The sequence below is a fragment of the Cyphellophora europaea genome (assembly GCF_000365145.1).
Source record: "Cyphellophora europaea CBS 101466 unplaced genomic scaffold supercont1.2, whole genome shotgun sequence".
In the NCBI taxonomy this organism is placed as follows: domain Eukaryota; kingdom Fungi; phylum Ascomycota; class Eurotiomycetes; order Chaetothyriales; family Cyphellophoraceae; genus Cyphellophora; species Cyphellophora europaea.
In genome coordinates this window covers 1,537,707-1,552,526 of record NW_008481808.1, presented here as the reverse complement: position 1 = coordinate 1,552,526, position 14,820 = coordinate 1,537,707, and the positions used below count along the sequence as shown (strand labels likewise).

Here is a 14,820-nt window from a genome sequence, read left to right as displayed (position 1 = left end):
TCAAGGCAGTCCGGGGGCCATGACGTGAATGTGGTAGCATTCGGTGATGCTGGTCAACAAAAAGATTGGGATCCTCCTGGACAGGAACCATCCTGGACACCAATCATGCAGCTTCCTAAGCTTGAGCCCAACGGTGCATTATACTCCATTTGGTAGGTCGATTGTCAGGTCCAGGCAACCCTGATAAACCTCGGCCGGACCGTAGCGCTGAGCACACGATTCATGGCGGGGCACCGGCATCGTCATGGACATGTCGAATATGGTAGCCTTTCCGTGATGTTTAGGACCCCAGCCCTCCCTATTCTATTCCATGGATTATGCAAGACTCGCGATGGCAAGACTAAGCGGCTGGTTGCAGGTATTGAGATGGCAGTGAGGACAAGTGCCTGGACGGTTGGTACCGCTGTTGCCGTAGAGGTGTACTGTGGTACTCACGGGCGCGACACAAGCATCACAAGCACCACAAGCATCTCAAGCATGGAATTGCCACACTCCGAAAGGCTTATCGCGCACCCCAGCCAACCCCGCAGCTAGGCGAAGCAGTACAACTCCACCAGCTGGAAGTGGTCGAAGTTGAAGTGCATTGAAGGTAACATCCCTATCTCGTAGCTTCGGCCGATCACATGGAGCTAGAGTCAGCGGGGCAGGTCGCGATGAAGTCGCGTGCTACCGTTGGAGTCGGCCGGAGTCTGGCGCTGTAGCAAGGGACGGGTATCCGGCTCATGACAGGTGTATTCGGCGGGTAGGCTTTGATAGCATTCTAGAAGTTGGAGCCAAACCCCAGCCTGTCATCTACATGCCACTTGCTGAACGAAAAAATCAACTGGGATGTCGCGTAGCACGATTGGGCAAGGACTGACTGTAGGTGAGCAATCGGGTAGCCGTCTTTACCCGGAGTCGCACGTCGCCCTCCTTCACACCCACGATGTCTTGGCTTCTGGTAGCCAGGCAAAGACGTGCGGACAAGTTGGCCGCATCAGAGACGGAGTAGAGACAGTAGTGTCAGAATAATCTTGGATAATTACATTCGTTATCAGTCAACCAAGTCCGATGCTCTATCTATGGATAAGCTTCGCTGTGCGAAGCACTGTGATGTCCGTGGTCCGACCTTTACATCTCGATGGTATCGAGTCGCAATCTGCTAAACCCCCATTAATGCCCAGTCCATGCCATCGCGCCTGTGAAATATCCCCGTCGCTCTGATGAAACATGTGTCCGCATCTGCAGACCTGATAACCTAAAACGCAGATACCGCGACGGCAATAGCCTGAGTGTCGCTATGGCTAATGCTGACGTTGACGTTCTTTACTCCAGCTTCTTTCGCCGCCTTGAGAGCGTCACCGTGGAGGGTGACCTTGGGAGCACCTTTGTCATCTGACAGGATCTCAATGTCGGAGAGTGCAGCGCCCGCACCCTTGCCGCTCACACCCAAAGCCTTGAAGACGGCTTCCTTTGCAGACCACCTGCCTGCAAATGAAGCCTGAGGCGATGCAGCCTTGCGGCAGTAGGCCTGCTCCGAGGCAGTAAAGTTCCTCTCCACAAAGGTCTCATTCTCGATATTAATGGCATTGATTTCTTCGACATCAACGCCGACCTTGCTGCCCTCGGTCGCGGTGGCCTTGGTCAAAGACTCGAGCATAACCTTGGTCTGCTCGGCGTTCTTGCTGACAGCCTTCTTGGGGACCGCGGGAGAATAGGTCAGTTCGCCCGTCTTCTTGTCGGCCTGCACACGCTGGTCAGGGTTCAAGAAGACCTTCTGCATGATGTTGTCGGCATAAGGTGATTGAGTCTTGGCGACGAACAGCGTGTTGTTGATCATGCCGTTGTGGAAGTAGCGATACGCCTTCTTCTGGCGAGCTTCCACCTTCATCTTGTATTGCTGGAAGTCGGCCTGATCAAGAGCCGCGTACAGATACTTGGGATGGATACCGATGGCTTGGGCGCCCCTGCGAAAGTTGTTAGCATTGTTCGGATCAAGACAAGAGGACAGTCACTTACTTTTGCCCGAAACCGAACGAGGTAACGGAGAAGGCTTTGATGCCATCCGTTTGAAGAGAACGACTGGGGTACACGATGTGGTCGAACTTCTCCATGACCTGGTCCACATTGTCGGCATTGCGGTTGCCAGGCACAAGTCCGGAGTTGAGGACTTGCAAACACCCGTTGAACATCCAGGCACCAGCCGCACCCTTGGGATGACCGGTGAGATACTTCTGGAAGATACCGAGGAGAGCATTGCCCTTCTTGCGGCCAAGATGCTCAAGTTGCTTGCAGATGACTTCCGATTCGTTCTTGTCGTTGGCAACAGTGGAAGTGCCGTGGAAGGATGCAACACCAAGATCATCGATGGTAAGGCCCCAGGTGGCCAAAGCGCCACGGAGTGGAGCGATGGTAGGATCTTGTTTCCAGAAGTTGTTTCCGAGGCTGAATTGTGCCTCCTTTTCCTGACGTTTGGCGTCTTTTTCGATGTGAGCCATACGATCCTCCATGTACTCCTTCTCATCGAAGCCAAAGCCAGCCTGAGCTTTCATGGCGGCGGCTTCCTCATTGAGATAGAGAAGTTCAGACTCTTGCCAATTCTTGATGGCACGACGGCGCAGGTCGAGCTGTCGGCGGCGATAGTTGATGTCTAGCAGAGGTGAGGGGAACTTTCCAGGATTCTCGCGAGCAGTGGTCAAAACACCTTGGCCAGGCGCAGGAACGGAGCGGCCAATCTTGTCCGTCGCCGTCGTGGTTAAACCAATAATACCATAGATAGGTGTGCCCATATCGAGCGCGAGACGGGCAGACATGATGATCTGCATACCACAACCCTGCGATTCCATGAAGCCAGAACGAGTAGTCGTGGTCGGACGCGACATCTCCTTGGGCGTGCGACCGTGGGCGAATTCAGTCTCAGCATTGCTGGTGGCCTTCATGTTGGCGAATTCGTACGATCCTTCCTCCTGGAAATCGTCAAAGCCGCCAACGAAGCAGACACGTGCCTTGCCCTCAACAATGGTTTCGTAGCCAATGTCGACCGACTCGACAGCAGTGGCACAAGCACCGACAGGAGTCTTGATGGGACCAGTCGAAGAAAGGAGCAGCATGTTGACCCAAGCAGCCATGGTGTTGATAAAGGACTCTTGCAGAATATCCTTCTGTACAGGCTTGTCCATGAAGCGATCCTTGTACATTCCACGGAGGGCGGTAGTACCACCGATACCAGAGCCAACGCAGTTACCGACCTCAGTCAAGTGGACGTACTTGTAGAATTCGTAAGGATCCGTAATGCCGGAGCAGAGAAGGGCTTCAGCTGTGCAGACAAGGACAAACAGTGTGACCTGGTCAACCTGCTCGATGATGTCGTCGGGCACACCGTACGTCTTCGCATTCCAGCCAGTCGGGATCTGACCGGCCACGAGACGATCGAAGCGGAGCGCCTTAGGGATGAGCAGAGTGGCGCCCTTCTTCAAGCGGACAGTGAACTCGCCAGACTCGAGCTCGAAGATCTCGACCTTTTCACCATGCTGTCGTCGGAATTCGGCTGCTGTTTCTTGCGACGCCTCGAAAGGATCAAGGTCCTCTTCGATCTGAACTTCATGCAGAAGCTGCTTCTTGTTGGGATCGTAGCCATTGAAGAGCTCAGGCTCGATCAGACGAATACCGGAGTGCTCCAGGATCTGCTTCTCATACTTGGCCTTGACGTCTTTGTCATCAACAGGATCCTGAGTCTTCGCATCAACCCAGCCAGAGTATGACTTGCCCTTGAGTGGTCCGTTGTGGTTCTTGATGAGTCCCATGAGCCAAGCCATTTCGACGCAGCCTTCCAGGGAGAACTCGCCCTGGGCTTCCATCTCCCATCGGGTACGCGAGTTACCCCACGGACCGAGTTCAGAGAAACCAGTAACAACGACCACCTTATCGAGGTCGACCATACCCTTGAGTTTTCCGTTCAAAGGCTCAATGTCGGTCTTCCAGTCGGGCAGAGTCGGGAACTCGAACTTGAGATTAGCACGAGGCTCGATATTGGTTTTCTTGTAAAGAGCCTCGCTATCTTCGCCATTAACAATCTTGTTCTCGATCGCAGTCTCCTTAGTGACGGCTTGTCGAACAGCGCTGGTCTCCATGATTTCGGCGCGAAGCTTGGTCATCATATCCTTGAGATCTGGTAGGAATTGCAGCCCGCCGTTGAGATCGGCCCAGACGGGTTCGGACTGGCACAGGTCAACGATGGCAGGCGACATGAGGCCAAGTAGGTTGAAGGCCATTTCCTGTTGAGAGAAAGTACGGACGCCATACTTCTCAACGCCATCGGCGACGATGTTGTTGCCGCTCATGAGACCAGTACCGCGAGTCCAGCCAATGACCGCGCCGCAGATGGTGAGGAAGTCACCCCAATTCTCGGAATGCCATCTGTTGAACAAGGTCTCCAAAGCCAACTTGGACTCTGAGTACAGACCATCGTTGCCAAATGTACCATGATTGGGGGAGAGCGGCAGGATACATTGGGCCGGCCGTGTGTTGAAGCCGCTGTCAAACTTCTTGGTCTTGACAGCACCAAGAAGGCGGACCACGTTGGTCAACATGATGCGGTGGGCCAGCTCCGACTTGGAATCAATACTATCGATCTCCCGGCCGTTCTCAGGAATCGCAGCAAAGGGGATGATGAAGTCCAGGTCCCAACCCAGGCCTTTCTTGGTGTCATAGATGTACTCAACTAGAGCCTCGATATCTTGCTTGCTGCCACCGTTAAAGGGAACAACAACCAATTGAGAGCCTCGGGCACCAAAGCGAGCATACATGGACTGGTAATACTCGGTGACCTGGCGAGAGTAGCGGCTGGTGGTCACCACGACCTTGGCACCACCGCTGATGAGACCCTGAAGGACCTCAGCACCAATCGAACCAGCACCGGCACCTGTCATGAGTGCCATCTTGCCCTGGAAAGTAATGCCCGACTTGGCGGCATTCTCCAAGCCGTCGAGGTAGACACCGGTAAGCTTCTTGCTGTAGTCCCAGCCATGGGCTTCCTTCTTCTTGAGATGCAAGAAAGGAATGGTCTCAGTCTTTCCAGACTTGATGCCGTTAACCGTAGCACGAGCAATGGAACCGTTGCGCCCAGGCTTCTTCACGTCGCCGTTCTCCTGTGGCATAATTTGTGACTCATTCATGGCAAGAGCGCGGACAACTTCTTTGTACAAAGAGTTGAACTGAAGCTGAGATGACTTGGACAGCTTGTGTTGCTTGCGAATGAGCTTGTAAACATTTCGTAGATCGTTCTGAACCTTTGTGCGGTTACTGTACTCGGAAATTTTTCCACCGTCGGCCATCTCACGGACATAGTGCTCGAGTTTACGAGCACTTTGTCTAGGCACTTCCTCGTAGTCAAGGTTGCCACGAGCATCGATAGTAGTCTTTGGCCCTGTGGGAAGAGCAACATCTTTGTAGACGGGAGCCTCGTTCAAGACGTCCTTGCAATTCTCGATGAGCTGCTCTCCAAGCTCTTTGGCAAGCTTGTACGTCTCACCACGCTCGGTCGGGCAATTATCAATGTGATACTGCATATATTGAATAAGGGTCGGGTTGGATCGGTTCATGATACGAATGCACTGGCTGACGATTTCTCGGTCAACAGCCTTGAGTCGACCGAAGATAATGTCGTAGTACATGTTGAGAGCATCTTGTCTAGCCCAATTCCACGCCGAATCGTAGACACGAGCTTTCAGAGGGTCGAACGAAGGCTCAATGCCAGCAGCGTAGACTTCGCCGTGCTCGGTGTTCCAGAGATCAAGCTGGGCCTGCAGAGCCTTGTTAGACTCTGAATGACCCTCAGCAGCCTTGTCACCCGCCCGCAGATCCATCTTGAGGTAACGTGCAAAGAGCTCGAGCTGCTGCTTGAACAGTGCACGCTGATCCTTGGTCAAGGCATCGATGGCTGCGGGGTCCATCATCATACCACCGCCAGCAGCACCAGCGGCACCACCAGCGGGAGCGGAGGATAGGGAGATGCCAGCAGTTGAAGCATATTTTTCGGCAACACCATCCAGATACGACTTGGCATCATTCTCGGAGCCCAGGCGGGCGGCAGGCTCCATCGTTAGGGCCAGCAGGAGGACACCATCCTGCCGGCCAGAACCAAGGCCAAACTTGGTCTCGAGATGCTTGCGCACTGCAGTAATGTTGAAACCTCCAGGCATTTTCGAGGATACCATGCGGGCAATGAGCGAGGTGGACTGTTTGCCGAGCTGACCATTGAAAGTTGACTGCATAGCAGCACCCAACTCGTCTAAAGGTGTATCTTCTGGCTTTTCTGGTGTGGACCCGAACTCTTTGCCTAGGTCACCGAGAATCTCGTTCTGCAGGGTAGATTTGCCACCAACAAGATCTTTGATGGCTTTCGAGAGGGGAATATCGGTTAGAGGTTTCTTTAGCTTCTGTGCCACAAGGGCTCGTAGAATATCGACCGCCATGACAGGTACATCTGCGACGGCAGCGGCAGGTCCGGCGGACGCAGCAGGAGCCGCTGCTGCTGCAGGTGCCGAGGCGGGTGCTGAGGCGGGTGCAGCACTGGAGGACTCTGCAGGTGTTTCCGCAGGTGTGGGCTCATCTGGTACTGGGTCGACGTCGTAATAGATCTCTTTCAGGTCTTTATTGTAGGCCAGAACCTGACGCTCCATTGATGTCGCAGCATCGTAGGCTTCGTACTTGGAGGCGAGCGTCCGCTTGGCCATGCCACCCAGCGTGTCAGCAGGACCAATCTCGACTATCCTCTCGGTCCGGTTGGCCTCGAGAATAACATCTTGAGTCTCAATCCACCTCACGGGCGAGGCAAACTGGTATGCCAGCAGCTCAACGAGGAGCGTGTGGGCGAGCTCTTGTTCGATTTCGGGACGCATTGTGCCGGGATGCGTAGGGAATAGAATGGGTATCAAGTTGAAATGAAGTGGTAGTGGACGGTGACCTCCTTCTCCTCAGCACTATGAAGCTAATCAGAGCGCCGCAAGAGGGACAGGTCGGAGAAGCGGGAGACAGTCAGTCACGGCCGCAGTAAAGCGCAGCTTGTAATGGACAAATACAAAGACTAGTAGCAAGAGGTCGGGAGAGAGATGTAGGATTGAGAGGTAGCGGAAAACTGAGAAGGCAGTGACGATAAAGAGTGCACTGCTTTTTTTCTGAGAGACAAGTTCGGGAAGCTGTCGCTGCAGCCGGAGGCGGGCAGGCCACTGGTTGGAGACGTTGGGAGCGGCGTCAGGGCCAGCCAAGCATCTCCCCAGGCCTGTTGAAACTTTGAAGCTTCTGGCGTGGACCGAGCGACGCCGCCCACCATTGCCCAACAAGCCCCGAAGCGTGCACCGGCCTAAAGGGTCGAGCCTATGGTGGGCCATGGATACGTGGTCATTCCGTATCCGATAGGCTGGCCTCCCATCAGGTCGGCGCGCCAACTGCCGCTTAACGCAAGGACATCATCGTGCAGGAGATGAGAACGGATTACTTTGCGCAACGGTTTACTGATCAAACGAGCTACGAAGCAATACGTACCGTATAGCGCTGGTGGTGAACCGTATGCTGTTGCCTGTGCCCCGTAGGACCTCCACAGTGGTTGACTTGACAACTGGCTTGATGGGATACGGGAAGAGAATGAGCCTCAGCAAAACTTGTCGGGGAAAATCATGACGCCGGGGAAGACCCGCGTGAGACCCTGCAGTCCGCCGCTCTTTCGCTCGCCCAACGCTATTGCGCTTGCCAGCTGATTGGCGTCTCCCCCTCGCGGTCCACAAATTTTTCTCTCCTCAACAGAGCAGCACCCGAAGCTCCAGGTTAGCCAAAAGAATTGTTCTGGGAAACAGCCGCAAGCACCTTCAAGACCAACACGTATCATACCACCCCGTCTACCTCAAACAGTACTTTGATACCCTCACTCTCATCATCGACATTTCTGTTGCGCTTGTCTTTGCAGTCAATCCCTCTACGCTGCTCTTGTGCTTCGTTATTTGTCTTACTCCAACTCCCCGCCAACCTCGAAAGCTTCCCTCTCTTTCGTTGTCGACGTCTACACTACGAATCTGGTGGCATTAGTTTGCTCACTTACAGATCCATCACTTCTCGAATACATCGCCATACATCACAAGATGTACTCCGGTGGTGCTACCGGAACCCATACCCCTCGCTCCTCCCAAAACCTCCGTCCTCTCACCCTCAGCCATGGCTCTCTCGAGTACAATTTCCTCATTCCTACAGCTCTGCACTTCCCGGCATCCCAGCTGAAGGAGTCCTTCAACGCTTCTCTTCCCGAGCCCACAGACGAACTTGCACAGGATGACGAGCCCTCATCGAATGCCGAGCTGGTGGCTCGCTACATTGGCTTCGTGGCGGCCGAGGTGGACGACGATGATGAGGCGACCTCCTTTGCGGAGGTTCTGAAAGTGGCTCTGACCGAGTTCGAGCGCGCCTTCATGCACGCTAATGATGTCCACGCTTTGGCCGCCGGTCTACCCGGCATTACCGCGAAGAAATTGAAGGTGGTTGAATCTTACTACGCTGGAAGAGCCGCAGTGGCCAGACCCATTAAGCCCCATGACTCCGCCCTCATGCGAGCTGCCGATGATGAAGATGCCAGCATCTACACTGTTTTCGGCGGTCAGGGTAACATCGAAGAGTATTTCGACGAGCTAAGAGAAGTTTACACCACATATCCTTCTTTCGTCTCGGAACTTGTAGAGTCCTCAGCGGCTCTTCTACAATCTCTGGCTGCGGATCCCAAGGCGGACAAGTTCTACGCAAAGGGGCTTGACATCCTGCGCTGGCTCAGTGACAAGGAGACCCAGCCAGACACCGACTACCTGGTGTCTGCACCAGTCAGTCTACCCTTGATCGGCCTGGTGCAGTTGGCTCATTACCAAGTCACCTGCAAAGCTCTTGGCAAAACCCCAGGCGAGATCAACGAGCGATTCAGCGGCACCACAGGTCATTCTCAGGGCATTGTGACTGCGGCTGCTGTTGCGACCGCCACCTCCTGGGAGAGCTTCGCCAAGATCGCCAAAGACGCCATCACTATGCTGTTCTGGATCGGGATGCGCAGCCAGCAGGCTTATCCCCGCACCAGTCTTGCTCCCTCTCTGCTGCAGGACTCCGTTGAGGCCGGTGAAGGCACTCCGACTCCCATGCTGTCCGTCCGCGACCTCTCGCGCAAGCAGCTCCAGGCTCACATCGATGCGACTAATGAGCATCTGCCTGAAGACCGCCACGTCTCGATATCTTTGATCAACAGCTCTCGGAATTTCGTCATCACTGGTGCGCCCATCTCCTTGCACGGTCTGAATCTACGCCTGCGCAAGGTCAAGGCTCCTACCGGTCTTGATCAAACCCGCACGCCTTTCACCGAGCGCAAACAACGCTTTGTCAACCGTTTCTTGCCGATCACGGCACCGTTCCACAGTCCACTCCTGACCGAGGCCCACAAGCAGATCCAGGATGATCTCAGCAGCATCAAAATTCCTGCATCCAGACTGACCATTCCCGTCTACGACACCAATTCTGGCGAAGACCTCCGTGCCCAGCAGGCCAAGGACATCGTGCCGGACCTGGTCCGCATGATCTGTCAAGATCCTGTCCACTGGGAGCAAGCAACTGTCTTCGATGGAGCAACACACATCCTTGACTTTGGCCCTGGCGGCATCTCTGGTCTTGGTGTCCTTACCAAGCGCAACAAAGATGGCACCGGCGTCCACGTCATCCTTGCAGGTACTATGGACGGCACCAATACCGAGGTCGGTTACAAGCCGGAACTGTTCGACCGTGATGAAGAGCACGCCGTCAAGTACGCGGTCGACTGGTTGAAAGCTCATGGGCCCAAATTGGCAAAGACCTCAGCCGGGCAGACATTTGTCGATACTAAGATGTCTCGCCTCTTGGGTACCGCTCCACTAATGGTTGCCGGTATGACGCCCTGTACTGTCCCCTGGGACTTTGTTGCAGCGACTATGAATGCCGGCTATCAGATCGAACTTGCTGGTGGTGGTTACTACAACGCAAAGAGCATGACGGAGGCTTTGAACAAGATTGAGCGAGCTATTCCTCCTGGACGCGGTATCACGGTCAATCTTATCTACGTTAATCCCCGCGCAATGGGCTGGCAAATTCCCCTTCTTGCTCAGCTCCGCGCTGATGGTGTGCCCATTGAGGGCCTTACTATTGGTGCCGGTGTACCCTCTATTGAGGTTGCCCAGGAATACATCGATACCCTTGGTATCAAGCATATCAGCTTCAAGCCCGGCTCAATGGACGCTATCCAACAGGTCATTAACATCGCGAAGGCTAATCCTACCTTCCCTGTTGTGCTTCAGTGGACTGGAGGTCGCGGTGGTGGTCATCACTCATTTGAAGACTTCCACCAGCCCATCATTCAGATGTACGGTCGTATCCGTAAGTGTGAAAACATCATTTTGGTCGCTGGCAGCGGTTTCGGTGGATCAGAAGACACATATCCCTATCTGACCGGTAAATGGGCGTCAAACTTCGGCTATGCTCCCATGCCTTTTGATGGCTGTCTCTTCGGCAGCAGGATGATGACTGCAAAGGAGGCACACACCTCACCGAACGCCAAGAAGGCTATTGTCGATGCTCCAGGCGTGGACGACAGCCAGTGGGAGAAGAGTTACAAAGGCCCAGTCGGTGGTGTCATCACTGTCCGCTCGGAAATGGGCGAGCCGATCCACAAACTTGCCACCCGTGGAGTCATGCTCTGGGCCGAGATGGATCAGAAGATCTTTAGCCTTGATAAAAAGAAGCGTGTGGCCGAGCTCAAGAAGCAACGCGAGTACATCATCAAGAAGCTTAACGATGACTTCCAGAAAGTTTGGTTTGGCCGCAACACTGCTGGCGAGACTGTTGATCTTGAGGACATGACCTATGCCGAGGTTGTTCGCCGTATGGTTGATCTGATGTATATCAAGCACCAGTCGCGCTGGATCGAAGTCTCGCTCCGCAATCTTACCGTGGACTTCATCCGCCGTGTTGAGGATCGTTTCACAACCGAGTCCAACAAGCCATCTCTGATCCAGAGCTACGCAGACTTCGAAAATCCTTTTGCGGTTGTCGAGAAGGTGTTGGCGGCCTACCCCGAAGCCAGCAACCAGCTCATCAACGCCCAGGACGTTCAGCACTTCCTCCTCCTCTGCCAGCGCCGCGGTCAGAAGCCCGTTCCTTTCGTCCCGTCCCTGGATGAGAACTTTGAGTTCTGGTTCAAGAAGGATTCTCTGTGGCAGTCTGAAGACCTTGAAGCTGTTGTTGACCAGGATGTTGGCCGTACTTGCATCCTCCAGGGCCCAATGGCCGCCAAATTCTCGACAAAAGTCGACGAGCCCATCAAAGAGATCCTCGACCACATCCATCAAAACCACATTGCCGCTTTGATCAAAGACGTGTACGGCGGCTCAGAAGCAAATGTGCCGGTTGTCGAATACTTTGGCGGCAAGGTCCTCACTCCCTCCGAGAGTGTCACAGAGCTCGAGGGCGTGCAGGTCATTCATGATGGCTCGCGCAGCTCGTACAAGTTGCCAGTATCCGCGCAGCATGCGTTGCCAGACGCGGATGCATGGCTTCAGGAACTAGCCGGACGTACCTACTCTTGGCGTCACGCTATGTTTACCACCGATGTCTACGTCCAGGGTGCTCGCTATCAGAACAACCCACTGAAACGTATTCTTGCACCCACTCGCGGCATGCAGGTCGAGATTGCTCATCCCAAGGATGCTACCAAAACCACCATCGTTGTGAAGGAGACCAATGCTTCCGGCAAGCTGATCAAGACATTGGACATCAGCCTAGTTGGCAAGAACGAAATCCTCATGAACATGTGGGAAGATCGAACCGCCGAGGGTGATTCTGTTCCCTTGCCATTCCGCTTCGTTTATCACCCTGAGATCGGCTATGCTCCAATCCACGAGGTCATGGAGGGACGCAACGATCGCATCAAGGAATTCTACTACCGCATCTGGTTCGGCGAGAAGACAGTGCCTTTCGATACTCCTACAACCAACACTTTCGACGGTGGGAAGGCTACGGTTGTTACCCAAGATGTTGTCGACTTCGTCCACGCTGTCGGCAACACTGCCGAGGCTTTCGTCGACCGCCCAGGCAAGGAAGTATTTGCTCCTATGGATTTCGCCATCGTGGTCGGGTGGAAGGCTATCACGAAACCCATCTTCCCGCGGTCTATTGACGGCGATCTGCTCAAGCTTGTCCATCTCTCCAACGGCTTCCGTATGCTTCCCGGTGCTGAGCCGCTGAAGGTTGGCGATGAGGTGCACACTTCGGCCCGCATCAACGCCGTCCTCAACCAGGACGCTGGCAAAATGGTCGAAGTGTGTGGCACTATCACACGCCGGGGCCAACCCATCATGGAAGTCACTAGCCAATTCCTGTATCGTGGCAACTATACCGACTTCGAGAACACTTTCCAGCGCAAAGACGAGACCCCCATGCAGGTCACGCTGGCTTCTTCAAAGGATGTCGCTGTCTTGCGTTCAAAAGAGTGGTTCCACCTCGATGAGCCTGACATCGATCTGCTTGGCCAGACAGTCACCTTCCGCCTGCAATCTCTTGTTCACTTCAAGGATAAGACGGTCTTCGACAATGTTGAGACTATCGGACAAGTACTTCTGGAGCTGCCCACCAAGGAGGTGATTCAGGTCGCCTCCGTTGAGTACGATGCAGGTACCTCGCATGGCAACCCCGTTGTTGACTACCTGCAACGTCACGGTTCTTCAATTGAGCAGCCTGTTCACTTCGAAAATGCTATTCCACTCAGTGGCAAGACTCCGCTGTCATTGAAGGCGCCTTCATCCAACGAGACATACGCTCGTGTCTCTGGTGATTATAACCCCATTCACGTATCTCGCATCTTTGCCAGCTACGCGAATCTGCCTGGCACCATCACTCATGGCATGTACTCCAGTGCCGCTGTCCGCAGCTTGGTGGAGACCTGGGCGGCTGAGAACAACATTGGTCGCGTCAGAAGCTACCATGTGTCATTGGTCGGTATGGTCCTTCCCAATGACGATCTCGAGGTGAAGCTCGAGCATGTTGGTATGGTTGCTGGCCGCAAGATCATCAAGATTGAGACGAGTAACAAGGAGACTGGCGACAAGGTCCTTCTTGCTGAGGCCGAAGTTGAGCAGCCCGTGTCGTCGTATGTCTTCACTGGCCAAGGTTCCCAAGAACAAGGCATGGGTATGGAACTTTATGCCAGCAGCCCTGTTGCCAAGGAAGTCTGGGACCGTGCTGACCGACACTTCATGGACAATTACGGTCTGTCGATCATCAACATTGTCAAGAACAACCCTAAGGAGCTCACTATCCATTTCGGCGGTCCTCGTGGCAAGGCTATTCGCCAGAACTACATGGCTATGACATTCGAAACTGTCAATGCCGATGGCTCCATCAAGTCAGAAAGAATCTTCAAAGAGATCGACGAAAGCACGACTTCTTATACCTACCGCTCACCCACAGGTCTACTGTCAGCGACGCAATTCACTCAGCCCGCCCTTACGCTCATGGAGAAAGCCAGCTTCGAGGACATGCGCTCCAAGGGCTTGATCCAACGCGATAGCAGCTTCGCTGGCCACTCTCTGGGTGAATACTCTGCTCTGGCTTCCATTGCGGAGGTCATGCCGATTGAAAGCTTGGTCTCCGTTGTGTTCTATCGCGGTCTGACCATGCAGGTTGCTGTTGAGCGTGACGAGCAGGGCCGATCCAACTACTCGATGTGCGCAGTCAACCCCAGCAGAATTTCCAAGACCTTCAACGAGCAAGCTCTGCAGTATGTTGTCGAGAACATTTCCGAGGAGACTGGCTGGCTGGTTGAGATCGTCAATTACAATGTTGCCAACATGCAATATGTCTGCGCTGGTGATCTCAGGGCCCTCGACATCCTCAGCAACGTTCTCAACGTGCTCAAGATGCAGAAGATTGACATCCATTCACTCATGCAAGAGATGGAGCTGGACGATGTCAAGGAGCATTTGATGGATATCATTCGAGAATGCAAGAAGAAGACTATGGCTAAGCCACAGCCGATCGAGCTTGAGAGGGGATTTGCAACGATCCCGCTCAAAGGCATAGATGGTAAGGCGACTACACTGTATCTCGATGACATTATGCTAACTAACGTCCCCAGTTCCTTTCCACAGCACTTTCCTCCGGTCTGGTGTCAAGCCGTTCCGATCCTTCTTGTTGAAGAAGATCAACAAAACGAGCATCGATCCCGCCAAGCTCGTGGGAAAATATATCCCCAACGTCACTGCGAAGCCTTTTGCTTTGACAAAAGAGTATTTCACCGAGGTCATGGAGCTCACAGGCAGTCCCAAGATTGCGAAGATCCTAGAGGACTGGGACAAGTACGAGAACGCGATTGGCGACCGGAGACTGAGCTCCGTTGCATGAGCATCCTCCTTCAAAGAGAGAAGAGATGCTGGGTTGCGGAGTTTAGGTGATCCTCATTCAGCACGGGCTTTGCTATGAACTTGCTTGTGGGCGGATGAAGGCCGGGCGTCTTGATTTTGGGATTGAAAGCGATACCGGGGCTTTCACAAAGAGCATGTTAGTCAATACTGTTTGTTGCCTGCATCTTAGCGTAACATTTTATCCGACCAGCAGGATGAGAAGGCAGACGGAAACGGGGGTCATTATATAGACAAGGCATAGATAGCGCCGCTGCAAACAGCCTCCCATCGCTGACACGACGCAACACGGCACTTTGAGGGAAGTGTCGTGGTGTTGTTGGTTGGTGATGGGAGGCTGTCGGTATGTATGTATTTATATCATGCTTTTGAGTCTTGA

General features: G+C 53.8%; 2 protein-coding genes across 2 annotated transcripts; one reads left to right on the top strand and one right to left on the bottom strand.

The window, feature by feature from the left end:
• Window positions 1–1,237: 1,237 nt before the first annotated feature.
• HMPREF1541_02090 (fatty acid synthase subunit alpha) lies at window positions 1,238–6,878 on the bottom strand (the record flags this gene model as incomplete). Its single annotated transcript, XM_008716446.1, has 2 exons — window positions 1,238–1,946; window positions 1,999–6,878. The coding sequence occupies 2 exons, from the start codon at window positions 6,876–6,878 to the stop codon at window positions 1,238–1,240; spliced, it is 5,589 nt and encodes a 1,862-aa protein (XP_008714668.1).
• A 1,233-nt stretch (window positions 6,879–8,111) lies between these two features.
• Window positions 8,112–14,424, top strand: HMPREF1541_02089 (uncharacterized protein; the record flags this gene model as incomplete). The annotated part of the gene is made up of 2 exons (XM_008716445.1): window positions 8,112–14,106; window positions 14,159–14,424. 2 exons carry the CDS (start codon window positions 8,112–8,114, stop codon window positions 14,422–14,424), a joined length of 6,261 nt encoding a protein of 2,086 aa, XP_008714667.1.
• Window positions 14,425–14,820: the final 396 nt, after the last annotated feature.